Genomic DNA, 25,277 nt, shown 5'->3' on the forward strand with positions numbered 1-25,277 from the left:
TGTGCAACTGATGTGATTCTGCAATCTGTATTTGGGGTAAAAATGGGAGCTCATAACCCACTTGAATCAAAGTGTGAAATATGATATATCAAGAATTATGTAATGTTTTGAACAGCCAACAATAAAAATTAAAAAAAAAAAAGAATCATGTCATCTGCAAATAGTGATAATTTAAGTTCTTCTTTTCCTATTTTGATGCCTTTAATTTGACAAAGACACTTCAAAGAAAGAAAACTACAGACCAATATCTCTAATGAACCTAGATGCAAAAATCCTCAATAAAATTCTGGCAAATCGGTTACAAAAACATATCAAAAAAATTGTGCACCATGATGAAGTAGGATTCATCCCTGGGATGCAAGGCTGGTTCAATATACGGAAATCAATAAATGTTATTCACCACATCAATAGACTTAAAAATAAGAACCATATGATTATCTCGATAGATGCGGAAAAAGCATTCGACAAAGTACAGCATCCCTTTATGTTCAAAACTCTAGAAAAACTAGGGATAACAGGAACATACCTCAATATTGTAAAAGCAATCTATGCTAAGCCTCAGGCTAGCATCATTCTGAATGGAGAAAAATTGAAGGCATTCCCTCTAAAATCTGGAACAAGACAGGGATGCCCTCTCTCACCACTTCTGTTCAACATAGTTCTCGAAACACTGGCCAGAGCAATTAGACAGAATTTGTGATTATTAATGAGTAGAAATTCATCTTTAAGCTGTCAGTGAATATAGGTAATCATTCCATAGGCAATTGAATATAAAACATTAGAAGAGTATTTACTCCTTACAGTGACCTTAAAGACACTGCATACTATGGCCCAGGTCCAACCCCATTTGCCATATCTGTTGTCTGGTAGTTCCTACAAGAAATCAACTGCTTTTTATCTCTATGAGCTTTTTTCCACTTGCCTTTCATTGCTATTCATAAGAGAGACCATAGCTGACTTATTTATTGTAGTGTGCCCAGTATCTGGCAAATAGTAGATGCTTAACAAATATTTGTGAATGAATGTCGAATGCTTTCAAGTGCTTAGGACAGGAGTATGCAAACTTTTTTGTAAAGGACCAGATAGTAAATGTTTTAGGCAGTCTCTTTTGTAGTTATTTTACTCTGCCATTTTTAACACAGAATCAGTCATATGCAATATGTAAATTAATCAGTGTGACTGATTTTCATTAAAACTTTATTTGTACATAGAGGAATTGGAGTTCATGTAATTTTTAAAATATTTACTTATTTTTAGTTGTAGATGGACACAATACCTTTATTTTTTTAATTTATTCATTTTTATGTGGCACTGAGGATCAAGCCCAGGGCCTTGCATGTGCTAGGTGAGCGCTCTACCACTGAGCCACAATCCCCGCCCCAAGTTCATGTAATTTTAATGTGTCACAAATATTCTTTTGATTTTTCTCTATTATTTAAAAATAAAAACCATTGTTCAGGGGCTGTGTAAAAAACAGGTCACAGAGTAGATTTGACCTGTTGGCTGTAGGTTGCATTTGTTGGTTGTATGGATGGCATTCCTCCCTCAATTTAGAAATATGTTTAAGAAACTTTCTTTGGAAAGTAGTTAGCATTTTCTTATAAAATCATTAAAAATCGTTTCTTATAAAAACATTAAGTTCCTAGACTAATATGCAAACCTACTTAACCTTCTGTATTGTATTCCAGCAATCCTATAGACTTTACCATCAGGAATAATGCTATCTCTGAGGGAAAATGGGTTTAATAATCCTTCTTGGACCTTAATAAAGACTCTCCCCATTATTTTCAAAACTTTCTCTTTCCATGATCTCTCTTTTGCTTTCTGGGCTTTACATCTTAGGAAATACCCTGCTTCTGGGTGCTCCTGTAGGGTGGCATAGGAAGACTAAAAACACTTTGTGCATTTGATTAGAGAAGAAAAGATGGGAGGAGAAAATCAAGGAGAGAGAAGAGTGCAAGGTAGTTTTTTTTTTTCCAAACTAGAAGTCACAAACCATTAGAGGTCACGAAATCATTGTAGAGCGTCAATTTGACGAAAAAATAGAAACTATTAAAATGTATCACACATAGTAAGTGATAGTATTGTTTTGTGAATCTTCAGTTGTGTGTGATTATATATATATACACACACACACACATATATATATATATGTAATGGATCTCAATGAAAAATTTATTTCTTACTGTAGTTTGTGGTCAGAAAAGTTTTATTAAAAGCCTTTGTTCTGGGGCTGGGATTGTGTCTCAGCAGTAGAGCGCTCGCTTAGCACGGGCGGGACCCGGGTTCCATCCTCAGCACCACATAAAAATAAAAGGCATTGTGTTGTGTAAATCTACACCTAAAATAAATAAATAAATATTTAAAAAAGCCTATGTTCTAAGGGTTTGGGATATTGATCTTGAGATTCGAGTTTTGTTTTTTTTTTTTAATTGTATGTGAGAGCCAAATGAAATATATAAAGGAAGCCTCTTGATTGCTTACTGCAGTGTATTTCTGGTACTGAGCTACTTTATGAGAGAAATTTACAGGAGAGAAAACAGAGTCATATAGCTAATACGCTTTATAACTGAGATTCAAACAGAGACTCATTTCATTTTAGAGTAGAGTATGTGCTTCATTCCTTATATCCTGGATGAAAGAAAGAAGGCATGTATGATTTTTTTTTTTCAGACTGTGAATGATACTTTTAGGCATTTTTGTTTACATCTGAAACTCTGGGAATTCAGAATTAATATCCTTGCTTGTAAGCTTCTTACAGGCACCAGAAAAAGTTTTATCCTTGGGTTCCACATTGTTCTGTGCTTTGTCCAAATGAACCTTTATGAGCTGGCTGCCATCCAGCTTCATGAGATCCTCTTGCCCACAGTTTGATTTGAGAAGACCTAAGTTCTCAAGGATCGCATTGTACACAACTGGTCAGAGTGCAGCTTTTGGGATGCTTTTGCCTGTTTTTCAGATGGCTTTTTTTTTTTTTTTTTTTTTGAATTGGCTTAGGCAGAATTATCTGAGCAATAGAGACCATGTGCTTCCCACTGAACTTTTTCTCCAATTCATGCACAAGCCGAACTTTGATATTATGAGAAGATTTCAGTTGAGGAACTGGAACAAATATTATGATAGCTTTTTGACCACCACCAAATTCAGTTCCCTTGACTGTTGTGCTGTTGAACTCCCACAGCTGGGCTTTGAAGTCCAAGTTTATCTCCAGCTTTAAGAGCTCTTGTTGCCCATTGGGCTTCTGAGCTATGGGTTTCATAATTTTCATAACTATGTTTTGCAGGACAAAAAGTATCCAAGTTGGTGGCAGCTCACTAGATTTCTTGAAGGCATTGGCTTTAGTGATAGAGCTTTTGAAAAGGTGTGAATAAATGTTTAGTAATCTATATGAGTAATGACACATGATACTTTTAGGCATTTTTGTTTACATCTGAAACTCTGGTAATTCAGAAGTAATATCCTTGCTTGTAAGCTTCTTACAGGCACCAGAAAAAGTTTTATCCTTGGGTTCCACATTGTTCTGTGCTTTGTCCAAATGAATGTGTAAGAGGAGAGATTTTACTTTTAGTTTTTCTTCTCTCTGTACTTATACTCTTTGTTCCTTCATTTTTCATCAGCAGTTGGGCTCTTTACTCATACTAGAAATAGCAGGGAATTGAGGATGAGGTTTAGTGAGAAAGAGTAATATAATCATGGCGTTAACTGAGAGGGGAAACCCAAGTAGCAGGGACACCTGGTCACCAAGATGGGTTTGCTGTTCCCATGTGGCAATTTACAAGTGGGTGTAGGTAAAACAGGACTTACTGTTAAATTGTATAAGTAGAAGTCTTGGCTTTGGAGATGGGTAGCTTTGATATGCTAACTGAAAAAAAATTTTAAAGTTATATTAAGGGAAAAGTCTCTCTCAGGTAACTTGGTAGTCCAGACTCATTTACCCAGTTACCCATTTTAAATACTTAAAAATCATAATACTTGTCATTAAGACATTTCTGTCTCTGTTAAATATTGAGTGCAAATGTCGTGAAAACTAGTTCATGCCAATTCTGATCTCTACCTTGGTTTGTCATAGTTTTGGAAGAAGTAGATGGAAAGACTATTGTTCTTCACTAGAAAAGTAACAAAACCATATTTAATCTGGTTAGAGAATGGAAATATGACAGAATCCTATTAAATATAATTAATTGTTAATGCTGCTTGTTGTTTTTTCTAAGCAGTGGCTGGCTATCTCTAAACCATTTATTGAATATGACAAGTTGGAGTGTAGTGAATTGACAACTGAAGCCACTCCAATGTAGTTAGTAAGAAACTACACTTTTGCAGTTGGCCACACTATTGTGTTCAGGATGCAAATAATTTCTTATTAATATTATTTATATTTTTATAATATTTATTTGATTTAAATCTAGAACATCATCAGTTTAGTTGGTTTTCAGGGAAGAATACTGACATTTTCAGTTTCATAATTTAGTGGTATTGTTTATACTGAAGTTTTTAGGGAATCTTTTCAGAATATTATAGAATGAAATAGTATGTAATTTAGTAGTATATTCCCAAATGAGAGCACCTCAAAACCTTTTTTTCCCAAATCAGATAAAGCAGAATGGTTGTGTTAGGGAATAACTTGAAATTTCCAAATTATATCTTGTTTTATTTTCTCAGTATCCAAATACCAATGTTTCTGGAAAAATAGCTTTCATTTATTAATGCTTTATAGTTTTGTAAGTGATTTCATGTTTGTTCTTGTTTGATTCTATTTGAACCTATTTGAAATAGGTTCTATGTTGTTATTTTGCTTTAACTCATACTCTGAGATAATACATTTTGCCTGAAGTCACTAATAAATGGAGCTAGAACTAAAACCCTGACTTTTAAGTTCAGGGTTCTTTATGCTTACCAACTTTTAGAGAATACTCCACTGCCCTCTCTCACCCTTAGTCGGGGAAATGTTTGCAGTAATTTAGAGTGGTTGCTTTGCAGATAATCTTTTGTACCAGACTTTAAAAAATCCATGTTTAGAGCCCAGAGAGCTGGAAACAGCAATGCAGCAATAAAAAGTACCAAAGTGAGCTTTAATTTTAGGACAGATATACTCTTGCTTGGCTAGCTTGATGGTGACTAAGAATCCACATGTGTTGATTGTTGCTTGAAGGAAATTTGTAGGTAAATCCTGTCCTTGATTGCTGAAGAAGTGCTTTTCTCAGTCACTTTTGTATTTTGATTGTGAATGTTTTAAATTGTTTTCCTAATGGTTCATAATCAAGTCAATCTCATTACACATGTGCCATAATTTTACTTTTTCATTGTTATATTTCTTTGGTCAAATTTGAAACGGGCAAGTTATGTCACAGTCATTGTATATATCAGTAATATTACTAGGATTATCATTTGTTAAAACCATCACTATTAGCATCAGTCTTTTATAACATGCTTTGGGCTAAGTGCTTGGAAGTTTTAGTGATAATATGTGTGATTTTCAGTACAAGATAAATATTACCCCATTTTATAAATGAGGAAACCAAGAGTCAATGGCTTGTGGAAGGCCGTGTAATTAAGAAGCAGAGTTAGAGTATCTAATCTAGATTTTTCAGGACTTAATTCTATTCTTTATATTGAATCAAATATTCTGATACTCTAAAACATATTAAAAGATGAGTTACCAACTCTTGGGCAGTATGATTTTCTTTGAACCCATTCTACCAAAGTTCCTTCCACTTCCCCCTACCCTAATAAAAACTGCTATTGTTTGCACCCCTTGAGATTTATGATGTCAGAAATGGTAGGTTATCCAGTTGAGGTGTTGATGGTTGGCGGTGACTGATAAAGCAGAGCTTTCTCCACCTCTTAAATAAAAGTAATTGTTTGTGCACAGCTGTTTAAAGACTGAGAAAAAGAAGTTGTTTCTTTTGGTTATACAATGAACCAGAATCAGAAGTAGGTCAGAATTCATTTGCTCTAATCACTACTTGAGTAATTAGTGAATCAAATGTATAAAGTAATTGTGTCTATTTAAAATAATACACCTTGATTCAGAAAAGTTGAATTAATTGAAATTTGCTCATGTAGAAGGAAACAAATTCATGTTCTTTTTGACTCATACATGGAAAATAATTTAATGATAGTGGTTATTGTTACTCACTTGGTGCCTGTTACAAATTCTGGTTTCATGAGGAAGAATATGTTAGATAAGCATGAATAGTCTGGTTTCTTTCCCTTCATTTATATTAAGATGGCTTGATAAATAGATTAATTTATTTTTCTAAATCCAAGGACCTCAATTTTCTGTTACTATAATTTTTAAAACGTAGGTTAGCTTACAGAAATTGAAATGTGATGAAGAGAATAGGAAAAAAAGGAAATCCCTTATTTCTCCAGTTTTTAGAATGATAAGTATGAATAAAAGATATTAAATGAGTAGTGAAGGCAATAATAAATCCATGGGGTTTTATTTGAACTTAAGCAACTGAATTTATAGGAAAACTAATATTGTCATATCCATGGTCCATTTAGTTATAATTGATATCAACCAACAATTAAGGATATCTACTATGGGCTTCCAAGTTTGGTAGATTCTGCAGAGCTTAACAAAAGAAGGATAGTCTTTGATTGTCTAAGAAATTAGTCACTTTGGAATGACACCCTTGCCTTCTAACACAGTACATACTCTGAACATGCAGTATAAAAAATTCAACAACTTCATTACTAATATTAATGCTGTCTAGCACCAAATTATTGACTGACTGTCCTTCTTTTTCTTTCCTTTTTTTCTTTCGTTTGGTTGCCTTTAGGACTAGGTGAGAGATGCATTTTAGATTTTCCTTCGTCTGGCCTTTTTGGATGCTTCTTTTTATTGTTTCTTCCTGAATTTATTGCTGCTAAAAAAAGCACCATATAAGGATTGTGGTCCACCTGTGTATCATTGCATTTGTAGTGTTCAATACGTATTTGTCAAATAAATTAATGGGAAAGAGTCTTCCTTTTTTCTGTCACGGTCCAGTTTCTTCAGATGGCTCTTTATCTATACCTGGCTCCACATCTGTACCTTTTATTCTCTCTTCAGCTTACTGTTAACCTGAAATAAGTGAAATAATTACCTCAAAGATTGATTTTCTAATTGGTTAAAAAATTGTTATGTGTATCTGGTTATGACTTAACTGTTCTGTAAGTTTGATATTATTGTCTGCCTGTTCCTTCTTGAAATTCTTTTGTTCCTTAACTTCTTACTTTAGGCCCTCACCACCTTAATATTCATTCTTTTTGTGTTGCTGTTTGTTCAGAGTTTAATCCTTATGTAATTTTTACTCTGTATACCCTTCCTTGCTGAAGTAATCCCATCTCTTGTAATTTTTTTAAAGCTTAATGTAGATGTCCTGAGTTATGTCTCTGACTTTGATTTCCCTCTTGAGCTCCAGACTTCTTAGTCGTCTAGTAAGTATATTGACTTCTGCAACTATGAGGATAAATAAGACACTGTCTTACTCTAGAGGATTCACAGCCTCACTGGAAGAGAATGATTGGTAAACTAGCGATTATACAGCACCTCATACATAGATTAGAATGCTTTGGGATTACAGAACAAGATGGCCCAGTTCAGTTTGGAGTGGATCAGGTTATGTTTTCTTGCAGTGATGCTTGGAGAAATCGTGAAGGATGACTAGGATTTCACCAGATGAATAAAGTAAGAAGAATAATTTTGTTTCTAACAAGGCTAGTGATTGTGTTCCCTGGGGGTGAGACAGCTCAGTGTGGACAAGTTCCTTGATACCAGATGAAAGACAACCTCAGCAGGGACTGAGAATTGTAAGCCAATGTCATGTTTGCAAAATTGTATAAAGAGTTAAATCCAGAGAGAGAGGAGTGACTGTGAAAACAAGAGAGTTAATAACATTTTCATTACTACTGATTCAAAGAGCCTATGTAAGGGAATGATTTAGATCAAAGCTCTCAAAGTTGCGTGTGCTGGATTTGCCTTTTACTGTGATACCTGTTGTGTATTGCAGTAGTAGTCATGATAGATTAAAGTGATGCTTTTCAGGCTTTAATATGTACACAAGACACCTGGAGATATTGCTAAAATGCAGATTTTGATTTGATATGTCTGGAGTGGGGCCCAGGTTCTGCATTTCTAATAAGCTTGCAGTGTTGCTGTACTGTCTGTTTAGGGACTGTATTTTGAATAAAAAGAGATTAAAGGAGCCAAGAATGTCCAGACTAAGGCCAAAGAAACAACTTACATGAGTACATGAATAATGTTACATTTTTGAGGGACTGGAATTAGTTCAGGAAGCTTAGATCATAAGGGATAAGTGGGCATGAAGCATGTTGGAGGATGAGTCTGCAGAGGTTAAGTAGGGCCAGATTATGAAGGGCATGATGATTTGCTAAAGAATGTTAACTTCATGATGGAGGATGTGGAGGGGCCATTTTCAGAAGTAGAATGTTTCATCAGATTAGTGCTTTAGAATAAAGAGATACATTATATTTTTATCAAGTTAAGTACTTGTGGCTAATCCTGATAGGGATTTCATATGAGTAGACTTATAGAGCTAAGCTGGGGAGAAGCATTTGAATATCCAGCCAGTATATGTATAGGCATAGAATCAAATAGGCAGAATGAAGAATGAAAAGAGAGTCAAAGTCCAAACTCAGGGGAATATGAACATTAACAGGGCAGAGGGGGAGGAGGACAAAGAAGATGAAGATGTGTCCAGAAATATAGAAAGAAAACAAGCAGTTTCATTCCCTCCTAAGTAGAGAGACTATTAAACAGTGTCATAAGATAGAGTCTGAATACTCATCACTGGTTTGTCAGTTAGAGGTTAGTTTTTTGTAACTTTAGCAAGAAATATTTTCATTGGAGTGCTGGAGACAAAAGCCATGTTGTAAAATGAGGAGTGAAATGTAGATGAGGAAGTGGATTCCGGTGTGATCCATTATTTTTAAGAAATATTGGTTGAGAAAGTTTGTGAAGAGATGGGGGGAATTCTTTCTTTCCCTCTGCCCCGTGGCATCGACAAGATGGGCAAGTGTCGCGGTCTTCGTACTGCCAGGAAGCTCTGTAGTCACTGACAGGACCAAAAGTGGCATGATAAACAATACAAGAAGGCCCATTTGGGCATAGCCCTGAAGGCCAACCCTTTTGGAGGTGTTTCCCATGCAAAGGGAATTGTGCTGGAAAAAGTAGGGGTTGAAGCCAAACAGCCAAATTCTGCCATCAGGAAGTGTGTCAGGGTCCAGCTGATCAAGAATGGCAAGAAAATCACGGCTTTTGTACCCAATGATGGTTGCCTGAACTTTATTGAGGAAAATGATGAAGTTCTAGTTGCTGTATTTGGTCGAAAAAGTCATGCTGTTGGTGACATTCCTGGAGTCCGCTTGAAGGTTGTTAAAGTAGTCAATGTCTCCCTTTTGGCCCTATACAAAGGCAAGAAGGAAAGACCAAGATCATAAATTTTGCTGATGAAAACATAGTAAGAAATTTTCATATTCCAGAAAAAAAAGAGATTGGAGAAGAGTTAGGGTAAAAATGTTTATTTGCTTGAAGTATTGGTTCAGGAGAGTGCTTACAGAAAAGGGAAAATCAAAATTGGAGTCAGAAACTTGGCTATCATCTTCACTGTGTTCTTTTTAGTGTTCTTTCAAATCTGTATAATTATGAAATCCTGTCAACTTGACCTTGTGTTTCTTATTTCTGTTTACTACTTGCTTCTCCATTCCCATCATCAGTGTGTTAGTTTCACCCTTACCATCCCTTGTTTGAAGTCTTGAATAGACCTTTTTGATCTTTTCCTCTTCTACTCCATAAACAAAACAAAGTAAGCAAAAAAAAATCACCAGGGAAAAAGAAATCCTGTCTCTCACAGTCTTTGATAGAAACCATGGAGATTGTAGAAACTAAGGGATCTACAAATCTGACCCTGACACTCAGCTTTTTTTTTTTTTAAATCAAGAGAGAGAGAGAGAGAGAGAGAGAGAGAGAGAAAATTTTTAAATATTTATTTATTTTTTTAGTTTTCGGCGGACACAACATCTTTGTATGTGGTGCTGAGGATCGAACCCCGGCCTCATGCATGCCAGGCGAGCGCGCTACCACTTGAGCCACATCCCCAGCCCAACACTCAGCTTCTTAAAACTCCTCACTGACTTCTGGTCACCAACAAATGATGAAGGTCAAGCTTTTTAATATGATGTACAGCAGTAACCTAGGGATTTTTTTCCACCTTCATTTCCTGACACATACTGCCAACCACTTTGATCTTTTAACACTAATAAGACTTTATAATTTCTCTTCTCTCCCTTTCCTACATACTTGTTTTTGTTTTTTCCTCCACACTCCATCATTTTGTATGTCTTGCAGTTTCCTTGTGGACCCTCTCCCCCGTTTCCTCTCTCCTGTACCCAGTTGTTAGGTGCTCCTTTCTGTGTTTCTATAATATCATATAATCACTTTCTATGTGATTGACATTTCTTCAGTTTTCACTGTTCATATTATATCAATAGGAGTTTTTCTAATTCATCTCTGTCCTTGTTGCCTGGCTTACTGATTGTGGAGTTGATGCGTAACTCATGTTCATTGAGATTTGAAGAGAGTAATGCATGTATGTTGTGGCTTGTGACTGTGCCTAAGAGGAATGGTTGGATTTCACCAAGTGGCCTTTGATGGGAAAAACATTCTATTTACGGTAGCTGGCAAATCACAAAGCATTGAGGCAGTAAGTGTGATAATATTTTCAGTATGCTAAATACTCCTTTTAGACAGGAGAGAAGATGTAGAAAATATAACAGGAGATACGGTTAGAAATATAAGTTGAGTGAAGATGAAATGAGTCTGGGATCTCATGCTTTAAGGTGTTTCTTCTTTCGCTGTAACAATGGGCAAATCTTTTTATTGTTAGTCTGGGAAATAATACTAATTCTTGAATTTTGAGGAAAGGTTCTGTATCTTCTGGAATTATCAGATGTGGATAACTCTGTCTTGTTGTGCCACATTTTAATAATTTCTGTTTTTTATTAAGGTTTAATTACCTTCCTAGAATGGTACTGCCCTTTTTGAATATGTAAGTACTTTATGTCATTGTGTTTTCATGTCCTCAGACCTTGATGGCTTCTAGATTTTTTTTACTCAGAGATAATCGTTTAACAAGGCATTTCACATTATTTTTCTTTTAATATAGAAAATACTCTAATATTCACCTACTTTTATACCCCTTAAAGAACTTTATAACATTGCTTCCTTTTGGTTTGATAACTTGTTGCTCAGAATTGCTTGGGGAAATCTGTAAATCTGCAAATTTTGCTGTGCATATGCTTGCTTGTTCAGGTTATTTGTAACAATGTTAAAAGATTGATTTTACATCATTCATGAGAGGAAGTAACTCTTCATCCTTGCCTTTTGCTTATTTCCTTAAGCCAGCATCTAATTTGTGGTTGTAAGATCCCCAGTTGTATTTCGATATATTTAAATGTGATATTTTGAAATCATGGAAGTATATCCAGGGTCTGAATATATTTGAGAAATAGACAAGTTATGTCAAAGAGGGGAATAGTGTATAGAGTTAGCAGCCATACAAAAGGGATGGGTCTCTTATTGTGTTTCTGTAGAGAAAACAGAAAGCTGTGGCTTTGCTGTAGCTGAAGAGAGAATTCTATTAATAAATCAACAATAAATGTTACAATGTAGTTTATATGTAAATGCTAGGTTGCATGATAAACCAGCTGAATACTAGTCAAGTAAGTAGGAAATCCAGGACAATGAAAAACATCAGGAGGCAAAATAACCTGGAAATTTAATGAAGAAAATGGGATTTCAGTGAACTTTGAAAGATGAGTTAAAATTCAGGTTGATGGAATGTGGTTGTGGTGGTGTGTGGTGGGTTGCAGGTAGGGGCTTGAACTAAGATAGGGACAGCGAGAATGGTATACTTGCAGTGTAGGAATTAAAACTGGCACAGGAGATAAGGTTGAGAGGGTATGATTGAGAGGCTAAATTATTGCCACATTAGTTATGTAGGATCTTGAATGTCAGAGTAAATAGAGCATAAGGGGTTTAGGGGTGTACAAGGTGGTATGTGGGGGTAGATACGAGAAGAGGTGTATGTGTGACTATATTCTCTTTCAGGCAAAAACATATTTTAGTAGAGTATAAAATATAAGAAAATCTTCAATACTTAGAAATGCCCATTGTCCTACTCTCGTGTAGCATAGCATCAAATTAAGCCTTGGCTTATTTTTTCTCCCTTTAATATTCTACTTGGTCATCCTGCCTTGTTATTTATTTAATAAAATATGTTAGTTTCAAATAACTCTGCCTATCTGCCCTTTTTGAATTAGTTCTTGAGTAAAGTTATACCTTTGCCAGAATGCCACATTTAACATGCCATTTCTGATTCTTCTTGTTAAAGCATTTATATCTTGAGAGCAGATGTCACAGTTTGTACAATTCTTTGGCTTATCTAGTCCCCTGTGGGCTATTCACTAGGGAGTTGGCTCTAAATATTGGAGATTTATGCTTTAGCCATAACACCTGTAAGCCTGGTAACTGTACAGTGACTGTAAATACCATAATTATCATGACTCTGTTTTTAAATTGCAAGAGCTGGTTACCCTGACTTATTTCATTCTCTCCTATTTAATCCACTGACTATATCATGAAGGAGACCCCATATTTCCTTTTTCTCTTTTAATGAGTTTTTTTTTAATTGCTTCTCATTGTGGGCTGCTTTCTCCATATGTGCCATACCCTTTTCCTTCTTTGTACTTTATACTTTATTTTTCTGCTTTCTACGTATAGCTAGAATCTTTTCCATATACTGTGTCTTGTGTGAAATCTTTTCTAACTGGTTCTTTTTATCCTTTTTGGTCTTTCTTCACATTTCTTTTATACTTTGTTTGCCAGTAAGCACACAAATTATTTTAAATAATTCCTATACTTTTGATATGTTTGTTTTTCAAAATGGATTTCAGATTTCTCTTAGGCAGAAAAAGACTCTTTTCTTTTGGTGTGTTTCCATAATGTTTTGCCAACTTTGAGCATTTAGATATGGTTAATGTCTGAAGTTCAGTCTCCTCTCCTGAGCCCAGAGTGCTCACACAGCTCATGTGTGGAGAGGTACCTCACCTATGTTGAAAGTCCTCTGGTTCCAATACTTGTTGATTTTAATGATATTAAACAGTCCCTAGAAAGATATATATATCTCTTTATCTTTCCCTCTCTCTCTCTTTTTTTTTTGATTAGTTTTGAGTAAATAAAATGTCATCAACTTAATACAGCATATTAATCAAATTGTTAAGTAATATTTATTCTGTGTTTACCTGCTACTAATAATTTTGTTTGCATTTTAATTCTTAGATTCTAAGGACTTGAAGGGTCATCAAGAAATAATTTAACTTGCTGTGCATTTTAAGTCAGGGTTTTAGTCAAATAAGAAAATTTATAGAATGTCTAGCCTACATGCCTCTGTATTTATGTATATGTCATGTGTCTAATTACAAATACATTTTTTACAATAGATATATCAATATTTTTGAAGGAGAAAAAAAGCTGTGTTCTCTGTTGTGGGTAAGTCATAGCAAGCAAAAGTATAGAACAGCTGCTCTTACATCTTCTGTCTTTTCAGTTTCAGTGGACTTGAGCAGATATGTATTTAAAAAAAATTGTTATATAAATATTCTGAGGCCTAAGTCACATCCTTGGCCATCTGGTAAGATTTTGTTTTAAAGCTTGCTGCCTGCTTTTGGGGGTCACCCATAGAGCTGCTTATATTGCCAGCATTTTGCTTTTCTTCAGAGTGACACCTTATTGATCTTTCTGCTCATTCTCTTCTCATTTCTTTTTTCCATTTGCATTCCTTATGAGATGATTTTGGTTTTTCATGGTCTTTGACATGAGTAGGAGAGAGAATGATTTGAGTAGCTACTATAATAGGGACTTTTCTTTTTCCCCCTAAATATGATCCTAGGGATTGAACCCAGGGCCTTGTGCTTGCTAGGAAAGTGCTTTGCCACTGAGCTACATCCTCAGCCCTTTTAAAAATTTTGATTTTGATACAGGGTCTTTCTAAGTTGCTTCCCTTTCCCTAGACTTTTCAGCATCTGGGATTACAGGCATGTGCCACCACTCCTCAGCTGTATTATGGCTTCTTACTTGTAAAGATTGTTTGCTCTCAGATACAGGTTATTTTTACCCAGCATAGCAGCAAACCTGCTTGTATACTTTCCATTTCCTCTTACAAATTAGCATTAAAAACATGGGTCCATGGTTTGGTATTTATGTATGCATTCTATTATAGTACAATTTTAATGACTGATAACTGCCTTCTTACTAGCTCTCTACTTACTAGTTTTGTATCCATCAAATCAAATAATACATTATTTTTTCCATATTAAACATACAGGAGTGACTGGGGTTGTGGCTCAGCGGTAGAGCACTCGCCTAGCATGTGCGAGGCCCTGGGTTTGATCCTCAGCACCACATAAAAATAAATAAATAAAATAAAGATGATATTGTGTCGTAAGAAAAACATACAGGAGTAAAGTCTCATTAGAAGTAAAACATGCCTTTATGATAAAAGTTTCTTAGGTCCTAATAGAAAATTGATTTCATGAGTATTTAGCATGTTATGCAGTTGATTTAAAACCTTGGTAGCTTACATTGTATTATACTTTATATTATCAGAGTATTTCTGAACAGACACCTTTCTCTCTTGCTTCTTTTTCAGTCTGACAACAACAGACTGCCATGATTTTTCATCTGATGATTTGGTAAAACTGCCACTTCTACAAATTCAGAAACATTGCAATTTTGGCTCATACAATTGAAGAAATATTGATTAGACCTCTTCCTTTGACAGGAATGCTACTGGATGACCATGGTAGGAGTCTGGGGTCACCCACCACTGTACCTAGGTCATCTAGTAGAGCAAGGTTTGTGGCAGCTGCTGTTAAATGCATTCTTTCTGAAAATTATAATGATTTCCCCCATTACTAACATGTCTTCTAACTCCCAGCATCTTAGATATATTTGGTTTTATATATAAACATTTTAGTAACAGAAGTGATACTTACCTTTTAATAGTTCTTAGGATTTTCCTTTGTTAGAAATAACCATTGCCTTACCTTCTTGGAGGAACCTTTTTAAGTACATAGGAGAAAAAGCAATAATAAAAATTGCACAGAATAATTTCCAGGTACAGGACTATTTGTAGAGAAGGCAGAGTGGTTTATGTGCTTTGGAATAGCTCATTTGACACCTAACTTGTAGTTTTTCACTTTGGAGACATTCATAGTAGCTTCATTTCCAGATGTGTTCCTTCAAATGCACACATATATTATTTGTGATGAAACATTGTTTTTTTATCAGATGAACTAATATAATTTTGAGGAGATGATTGAACATATAATAAGAGTGGGTATATTCTAAGAAGGCCTTATATTGCTATATGTATTATATTGATGGATTGCCAAGCTTGCAATGTCTAGAAAAGTGCTGCACAAAAAATATAGTGCAAGCCACAAGTGTGAGCCACAGAAGGAAATTTTAGATTTCTAGTAGCTACATCAAAATATTTGAACCTGTAATCAGTATGAAAATTATTAATGAGAATTTTTTTGTACCAAGTCTTTGAAATCCAGCATGTATTTTACATTTAAACACATTTCAGTCCAGATTAGGCACATTTCTAATGTGTGATAACTCCATATGGCTAGTGGCCATTGTATTAGATTGCTCAAGTCTAGAGCATGCGGTGAGGTGAAACTATGGTAATTAGAAAATTGATGAAGGCCAAAGATGAACACACATGAAACTCTTAGGACCTACCTCATGAAGGGAATTTTGTATGAAATTGTTTTGTATGCATATTGTTTTGGGAGAGAATCAAAAATTGGTATGAAACAGAGTTTTGGTAGATGATGATGAAATTGTCTGGAAGTTAAGAATAGTAGAAATTCAAAAGGTGTCAGGAAAATAGAAAATGGCAGAACTTGACAATTACCAGTTTATTTTAAGATGACCAGAGTAACTGATTATCATTTTAAGAAAAACATCTTTTCCTACTAAGGGCTTTTCCTACTAAGGCTGTGTCGTCATTACAAAGTTTGAAGGAGAAAGGTAGTCATTCATAATGACACCCCAGAGAAACTATTGAGATCAGCAGATAAAATTCATTGCAGAGGCATAATGTGGGTAGCAAGGAGGCAGAGAGGATGATTTACACTAATACAGTAGAGAGGAAGAGTCTGAGGTAAATGATTGATTTTTATGGAGTAAAAACCGGACAAAGTTCTTGGTGACCTAAGAGCAAATGAAAGCTCATGCAGAATATGGTATCAAAATTTATTGCTCAGGCAGTGACTAAGAGGGCCTTGTGTAGAGTCATTGGCAATAGAATATAAATGTAGTTAAGACCTGACTGGACCACTTAACTTTGTTTTCATTGGCAAGTTACAACCACCCAAGCCTCAATTTCTTCATCCAAAAAAATGGGCAGAAATAATATCTACTTCATAGAATTGTATGAATTAAATACAGAATCTGCATGTAGTGACCTTGACTAGTATGACAGATTTCCTGTTATTATTTTTAGTTGGGGACATCAGAGGGGAGAAAAGAGTGACTATTATGTATTTTTGGAATGTATGTTCACATTGTCTCTCCCCTTAAAGCAGTTTTTAAGAAGAGGAAGGCCCCCATCTACAGGAAAAAAAACCTGTTTGAGTAGTTAGGATAATAGTTTTGTTTCATAATTTCCTCTGATTTTCTGACATTTTCTGTAGCATCTTTCAGATCACATTATATATTTTTCCTACAAGAAACCTTTGTCCTCCAGTATATTGGTATGATCATTGGGTATCTCAACAAGATCCAAGGAAACCATGTCATTGTTACTCAGGAAATACCGTTGTACTTGAGTGTTTCTCTTGCAATTTTTTCTCTGTTGAATGGAGTAATAAACACTTTATTTAAGGGGGGAACAGTTTTCAAGATTTGGTTAAACCTCTTGATCAGTAGTTGATGAACATTATTTTACACATAAATTATATTAGGTGAAGAAAGTACTTTCTAAATCTCATTTTGTGAGTTGTGTTGATAATAAAAATGAGAGGTCTGGGATTGAGTATGTGGACCTAATCACCTTATCTCTCTAGGACATAGTTGGGATTGTTTTTCAAACTGTGATTTGAGGACCTTTCATTATTAGAATTACTTTTGAGTAGTAGATAAAAATGCAGATTCTTAGGCTACATGTTTGACCTACTGAATCAAACTAATGGTAGCGCCAAGAATGTTTTATTTCACACTCAACTGTAGCTGTTGTACATCAATCATATGCATTTGGAGAACCACTGGAAAGGATGGCTCTTAAGATCTGGTTTGGTTCAAGCAAGCAGCTACTCATATTATTATTGGATTAGGAGTTGTGTAGGAATGATGGTATCTATTTCTGTTAACACTGTAGGATTGTTGTAAGGATCAACTAAGATTTTTAAGTTTGTAAAAATAGGATTAAGTGAAAAGATATTTAAATTTAGACTTCTGTAGATTAAAATCTAAGTGGTAGTGACTTATTAATAATGGTTTCTGTACTAGTTGAGTTTTGGTGAATCTTAGTTCTTATTAAATAGCTTTTGGTGCATGATTGCAGTCCACAAAATTATGTGTTTTTAAATATCCCTATCCCCTTTTTAATTTTTTTTGGTTTTATTAGTTGCATAGAAGCTAAGTAGAATTATAGATATTCAATTTAGATGAATACAGTCTCCCTCTCTATCCATGGGTTTTGCCTCTGTGGATTTAACCAAACACAGATTGAAATGTATGTTTTTTGTTTTTTTTTAATTGCTTCTGTACTAAACATTTGCAGACTTTTTCCCTTTGTCATTTCCTAAACAATCCAGTATAAGGACTATTTAAATGGCATTTGCATTGTATTAGGTATGTTAAGTAACCTAGAGGTGATTTAAAGTATGCAGGAGAATATGTGTTGGTTATATGAAAATACTATATCACTTTAAATAAGGGAGTTGAGAATCTCTGGATTTTGGTATCTTCAGGGGGTTCTGAGGTTTTTTTTGGTACCAGGGATTGAACCCAGGGGTGCTTAATCACCAAGCAATACTCCTAGCCCTGTTTTATATTTTTATTAGAGATAGGGTCTTACTGAGTTGCTTAGGGCCTCGCTACATTGCTGAGGCTGGGTTTGAACTCATGATCTTCCTGCTTCAGCCTCTGGAGCCACTGGGATTACAGGCATTTGACACTGAGCCCAGCTCTTTGTGACTCTTAATTGTTTAAAGGAGGTTATCCAGATTTAGGATTATTTATAATCTATGTTTAATAACCCTTCTCTATCAATTAACCTCTTCTGCCCTCAACAAATAAACAAAAACACCAACACAGAACAAAAAGCCACTCCATCATGACTGTACTTTTTGGAGATAAAATATCCTCTATTTTCTTCATTTTCAGAGAGTACAGGCTGTTATTGAGCATCTAGTTACAGTGTTTCATACTTATAAATTTTCTTATTTAATTCCTATACATAGTTAATAGAACCCCTTTTTATTTCTCTCTGGTTATGAAAAAAGTAACTTATTAAATATGTAGAGCCTCAGCTAAACAGCATTATATTAGAGAATTGGATTTGTGGATCTGGAATGGGCTCAGAATTCAACTTTTTGGCTGAATATTTTTATGAAGGTTGTGCAGGGCCCACACATTGAGAAACATTGCTCTTGTTTCTTGATGCCTCCAGAGACACAGATTATAGGTACTGACTTTAATGTAAGTTGGAGATAATATAATTTTGGCTTGAACATTTAAACGTTGGCCATCACAACGCCATGTGTGTTCATGTGTATTTTCCACGGGAACTCAAGATGATATTTATAGAGATGTCAAATGAAGGGACAAACCCACTATCTGTAGGTCATACCTTATAAGAAATTGGTTTGATAAAACTCATTTTATTTGTTTATATCATTGTTCTTCCTTTCCTCAGCTAGGTATATACCATAAATTTCTTATGTGTGTTTAAAAAATTATAATATTAAAGACTGAGCTCTTAGACTGGCATTTAAGTATATAATTCTCATTAGCCTATCACTGTCCTTGTCTTTATCAGACTTACAAGGTTTTAAATACCTGTAGGTATGTAAGTTCCTGTGGGCTTTTATTGCAATTGTTCCTGCTTCTTAATTTGTCTTTAAAAAGTAAAAGTGTTCTTCACTGGAAACTGGAGCAGGTGGATGGATGTAAGTGATAAATGGGAAGAGGGTGTGTAAATTCCACCAGGAATTGGTTTTCAGATTTAGTAAAGACTGTGGATTAGAATTGTTGACCCTTGACGCATCCTCTAGCCAGCTGCTTAACTGAGAACAATTCTGATGGATACAGTTGTTCTTTCAACTTCATTTTTGTCGGCTTCTGTCTTTTGCTCCTGTCCCTTTCCCATTTCCTCAGCACACACATGCATCCTTGAGTATGAAAAAAAAGAGTATTATTATTTAAAGCTGCTGTCTGTGTTTCAAAATTATTTTGTTTTCTCTAACATATATCTTTATCTCAGGCTTCCATTCTGAGGGCAGACCTGAACTAAAAAAATTGGCCAGCCATGGCCTTACTTAGTTTCTAGCATTCCAAAGTAGTTTTTGACTTTGAATAAAGTACATTATCACTTGAACTTCTTTGAATCTTATTTTAGTTTCTTTCAGTGGTCTAGAAATATGACTTTTTTTGCTTCGTTTAAATGTTTTCAAATAAAGATTGAGAACAGCCCCAATAATTATTAAAGTTTCTTTTTAAGAGAATGATGGATATAAACATTTCTGTGTAGAAGAAATGGTGGAATGGCATTCAAGATAGGCTAACAAAAGTTACAGAATTCTTTTCAGGACATTTATTTAAAACATAAGGCACAAGTACTAAAATTGAAACAATATAGGAAAGATCAGCAAGACCTCTGGGCAAAGGTGACATGTAAATTCACAAGGAATATAGACAAGGATGTATTGGGTTTTTATTCACGGTGGGTTTAAAAGTGAATGGTTTAACTTTATTTGCCATTCTTCAGTTTACTTTAATACCATTGTCATAGGTTAATTGTAGTTTGTAATATTAAGTAAAAAGTTGTGTTTATTTTGTCCTTGCTGCTTTTTGTTTATGATATCTAGACAAGATAGTAATCTAAAACAACTTTAGTAATTATTGAAAGGTCTTTAAAATGGGCAGATATTACTTTTATTAATATATTTTTTTACTTTTTTATTAAGCAGGAATTCAGAACTGTGAACTAGATTCAGATATTCATTTGATGTAGAATGTAAATCTGAAGTTTCTGGTTGATTTTCTCCAGATTTTCTGTGAAAGGGTACATGTTCATGTTATTCTGACTAAAGGAATAGTCTCGCTTTCTTTCTCTCTCTCTTGTTTTTCTTTAAGAGAAAGATTTAGATTTACAGGCTTTCCCTTGTCTCTTGTAAATTAAATAGCAAGTTAGTTAGCTTTTTTTTTTAAGGGAGAGGTAATATTATACAACTATCAGAAATTTAACTGATTTTAAGTGTTTTAAAGATGTAAGTAGTTTCATGGGAGTTGAGAAAATGATAACTTATGTATTTTGAAAACTTAAAATGCAATCAAATCGTGCTTTTAGTAGTTTAAGAAACTAAATTAGAGATGATGTTTTGCATTTTTTTGGTGAACTTTTTTCAAATTTGACTTGGTTTCTTTTGTGCTGCTATAATAGAATACATGAGACAGAGTCATTTATAAATGATGTGATGTATTCCTTCATAGTTCTGGAGGCTGGGAAATTCAAGCTCAAGGTGCCAACATCTGGTGTAGGCCTTCTTACTGTATCCTTACATGGTACCAGGGCAAGAGGAAGCACCTACTTCCAAAAGCCGTTTTTATAACAGCATTAAAACCATGGTCTAAACACCTCCCATTAGACCCCACCTCCCAGTACCTTATATTGGCAATTGTAAATTCAGACAGAAGTTTAGAGTGATAAACATTCAAATCATAGCAAACTTTTTCAAGCACTTTCTCAATGTTTTTACTTCCTTCCATTATCTCATCCATTAAAAGGGATTCTACTGTCATGTATAACTAAAAAGAACCAATAAAAATAAATAAACAAATAATTTTGGATTTGAAACACAAGAAGGGGGAGGAGGTTTGGGGATGATGGAAAAGTGGTAGAATGTATCACCTGAGAGTTTGATATTTAAAGAAAGAAGTCCATTTGTCTGGTAGGAATTGAGGCTGAAGAGGAGCCAGACTTTTAAAGTTCTTATATTTGCTAAAGATTTTTTATATTAAGGCAAGTGTGGCAGGCAGCCATTAAATGAATGGCTCTAAGTTGGGGGAGTGGCTTGATATTTTTTGTTTTAACCTTAATAAAGGAATTGTCTGGTTTATGCATGAAGAACTGATTGTATAAGACAAAGTAGAAGCTAGGAAATCAGGTAAAAAGAGTATTGCTTATAGCTCAGGCAGAGATAATGATGACTTGCAGTAATAACTTTCTTACTTCAGTGACACTTCCTTTAAAAATCCTGGTTTAGATTTTCTAATTCTGTAGTTTATGATTTATATATTTAACTTGAATTTATTTTATTTTTAGCTTTATAATTTTTTAGAAAATTTGAGCTAGTTAACATTTCCTTCATCATATTTCAAACTTTTCTGTGTCTTTGTGGACAAATTAGACTTTAGGGCAAGTTTTGGATAGTGTTAAGTTTTCGTAAAGTTTAAAAACAGCCCAGAGCAGCCAAATAGGGAAGGTGATACCTCTAAGCTGTGTGTTAACATAGAAAGAAAAGGCACCAAAAGACCTAAAATGTATTTGTAATCATACAGAAACAAATTAATGAGTCTTCAATAGGAAAGAAATTATGTAGCACAAATGTAGTAAACAAGAATTTTAGTTTTTCTTTTTACTTTTTTGATACTAGAAGTTCTATTCTTTGTAAGTTGAAGCAACACAGTTATACATATGAAAAAAGCTTGTGATTTAAAAAAAAAAAGCTTAGCTAAGTGATTCTTATCCATCTGTTATTTAATGTCGTAGTGAGTTATCAGCTTACGTCTTTTTACTTTAAAATAACTACTGTGTTGCTATTAAAAGCTACTTTTAACAAATATTATTATTATTATTATTATTATTATTATTTAAGCTCTCCTTTAAACTTCCAGATATTACTTTGATGAGAGTGTTTATGGTGGCTGTCATGCTGTGTCCCCCGCCCCCCACTTTTCTCACTCTTGACACTGCTGATTGATTCTTCAAGGATTATGTTTCACATTACTTTCATAGTAAGCATAAATGATAGAAATATTATGTGTTTGGGTACTTCATCTGTTGTGATTTTTAAGAATGTACCTTTCATCTTTTTTTCCCCTAAATTTATGCTCAGTTTTGGCTTTTGTACATTCTTTAAAAATAGCCTATTAATCTGATGGGATTATTGGCCTCCAGCTACAGTCCTCATGATTCCCTTTCCTTGCCGGCAAATGAATATCTAATATCAGAAATATCTTAGTAAAACTTGTATTTACTTATTCCTGTTTTGGTGTAAAGCATCTTTTGAATGAATGCCAAAAGACTACATAGAACTATTTTAATCTTAAGACTTCGGCATTTATAAATATACCCCATGTTTTGTGGCTATAGGCAAAAAGTACTTTATTTTGTGCTTTTTCTTTGAAGATATCTAACTTATCCTGGGCAATATATATCTTTTATGACGGTGTAAATATCAGGAAAAGAGTTAGCAACAGGGAAACATAGGATAAACATGTTTGGAAGCAAGCTTTGTTTTATTGGAAGTTGGATAAACATTTAGAAATGTAGCTACCTAGTAAAGGAAAGGGACTAGGAGTTGTGAGAAAAGAAAGGAAAGGAGAAATACTGGGGAATGATAGTGACCAAAGTGTATTGTTATGTTCATATATAAATATATAATAATGAATCTCACCATTATATAATTATGCATTAATAAAAATATAGGAAAAAAAAGAAATGCAGCCATCCAACTTAATAAGCCTTTTCAGTTTTATATATTACTTTTATATGCTCAGGGAGACTAAATATGGGACTGTGGTAAGCAAAAACTTGATCTCTGTACTCTAATTTGCTAATCCTTTTGATGATACCTATGACATGCATATTATAGACCATTGTTTTTTATTGATTGGTTAGTATGGCTTCATGATTTTCATTCCATTTCCAACACAGTTTACTTATTGTTTTCTGATCAATCTTTAAAATGCAATTTTATGTTTTTGTTGTCTTCCAAGACGTTTTTTTCCTTTAGTGTACCATATCCAGTACTAAAGAATATGAAATGCTTCCATCCAGTGAGGGCAAACACTGTTCACAACCTTGACTATAGTGTCATCTTCTCTGCCTATATTTACTTTAATTCTGTCTCTATTTAGTAGTCATGCTCTAGTCCCATTTCCTCCCTAAATCCTTTTAATTTTCATTCTTTTTTTTTTTTTTTTGTTATGAGCGATTGAACTCAGGGATGCTTAACCACTTAGCTACACCTGTTTATTTTATTTTTTTAAATTTTGAGACAGTGTCTCCCTAAGTTGCTTAGGGCCTCATTAAGTTTCTGAGGCTGACTTTGAACTTGCAATCCTCCTGTCTTAGCCTCCTGAGCCACTGGGATTACAGGTGGGTGCCATCACACCTGGCCATACAGCCTTTTCTAATTCTTCTAGGTCTTTGTGAATTGATTTAGTGCACATTTATTGAGTGTCTATATGGTGTTAGCCACTGATGATACAGAGGTGGTGACTGTACTTGTTTTAGAAACTCTAATGGGGGTCCTAGGTTATCATTTCCAAATTCCTACTACATTTATCTAGCCCTTATCTTGGTGATTTTATTTATGGAACAAGTGTATGATCAGTTCTTTTATCTGCATACATCCAATGTAAAGCAGTTTTCTCTAAAAATTTATTCCTTAAAATAAGGTGTTATATTTTAGTTTTTATAAAATTTTTCATATTTTGAAACTTCTGTTATTTTATTTTTAACAGAACTAAAGGATAAATAACCCTTATTCTAAATGCTTGGGACCCAGAATTGTGGAGTATTTTCTCATATATAATGAGATATTTTAGTGATGGGACCCCAAAATTCATTTTAGTTTTGTATACATCTTATATACATATCCTGAAGGTTTTTGTTTGTTTGTTTTAAACAGTATCTTTAATGCATCTTGTTTTGACTGTGCATCATGTTGCTGCTTAAAAAGTTTCAGATTTTGGAGTTTTAGATATTTGGATTAGGATGCTTAACATGTTATTTATGGAAATCACAACATATACGTATAGAACTATTAAAAAACTAACTGCCTTAGTATTATGTGAATGAATATTTTTGTCTTAAAAGATATTTTTATTGAGAGTATTATATATGACTTTTAAAATGTATTGCTTTTCAAAACAACTTAAATGGAAGTGAAGATTATGCCTTTTAGGATACTTTTGATGACTCAAAAAGAAAGTAATAAGACACTTGTTGAAGATACAGGTAAAGTTTGAATGTAATTGTTTTATTAAATTTGTGTTTGTGATTTAAAACATAAGGCTAAATTAACATTCAGTATACATTAAACTGTATCAGGTAAACATAAAAAATTTGTATATTTTAAGTTAGTCAAGATAAAAGAAAATCTTCTTGGGGAAAATTAGGGATCCTTCATATTGAGGGCTGCCTGATTAGAAGATATTTTGGATTAAAAAACATCATTCACTGTGATCTGTCTTCCATAGTTGATTCTTTGAACATGTAGTCTGTCCATAAAGTGGCAAGAGTAATGATATGTGAAAGGGAAATAAGAATTGTTTTTTGAGTTGAATTTATTATATTTGAAATTTCATTAACCTTTCCTAGAAGACTTGAGTTGCTTATAGGAAGCACAAGTTTAGGGTAGGCCTTCAGTGGCGTACCTCTTTATACATAGTGGTAGTTTCAGACAGTATTATATCATCACCTTGTATCTTCTGTCTAAAGAAAAGAAATGTCAGTATAACTCATATATTCCCCAGTTCTTAAACTGGACATATGTTTTGTTTTTTTATTGACTCATTTTAGTTGATAAACAAAATGATATACATTTAGCATGTACAACATGTTTTGAAATATGTGTACATTATGAAATGGTTAAATGATGCTTATGTACATATGCATTGCCTTACATACTTACATTTTGTGGTGAGAATGCTTAAAATCTAATCCCCCAAAGCATTCTGATATGTAAAA

The 25,277-nt window shown here is 34.1% G+C and overlaps 2 protein-coding genes and 1 pseudogene across 6 annotated transcripts in view; 2 read left to right on the forward strand and 1 right to left on the reverse strand.

Moving 5' to 3' along the window:
* Window positions 1-25,277, forward strand: part of Acvr2a (activin A receptor type 2A) — a 76,784-nt gene that overhangs the window by 14,322 nt on the left and 37,185 nt on the right. For 2 of the 5 annotated variants that reach the window (XM_048812236.1, XM_048812237.1), the window contains exons 2-4: window positions 13,507-13,555; window positions 14,715-14,757; window positions 14,847-14,919. The exons of 2 other annotated variants lie outside the window; for them this stretch is intronic. In XM_048812236.1, the coding sequence (XP_048668193.1) occupies window positions 13,507-13,555; window positions 14,715-14,757; window positions 14,847-14,919 (165 nt within the window). Of the gene's footprint in view, window positions 1-13,506; window positions 13,556-14,714; window positions 14,920-25,277 lie in introns of those variants that run through there. One more of the 5 variants, XM_048812239.1, reaches the window with a different exon arrangement.
* On the reverse strand, window positions 2,704-3,925 carry LOC107136565 (40S ribosomal protein S7-like). The gene is given in 2 exon segments (XM_048812240.1): window positions 2,704-2,913; window positions 2,915-3,925. Coding segments are annotated over 2 exon segments (714 nt in total). The 5' UTR covers window positions 3,419-3,925.
* LOC125619392 lies at window positions 6,846-9,488 on the forward strand (annotated as a pseudogene).

The sequence above is a fragment of the Marmota marmota genome, unplaced genomic scaffold, assembly GCF_001458135.2.
Source record: "Marmota marmota marmota unplaced genomic scaffold, marMar, whole genome shotgun sequence".
Taxonomy (NCBI): domain Eukaryota; kingdom Metazoa; phylum Chordata; class Mammalia; order Rodentia; family Sciuridae; genus Marmota; species Marmota marmota.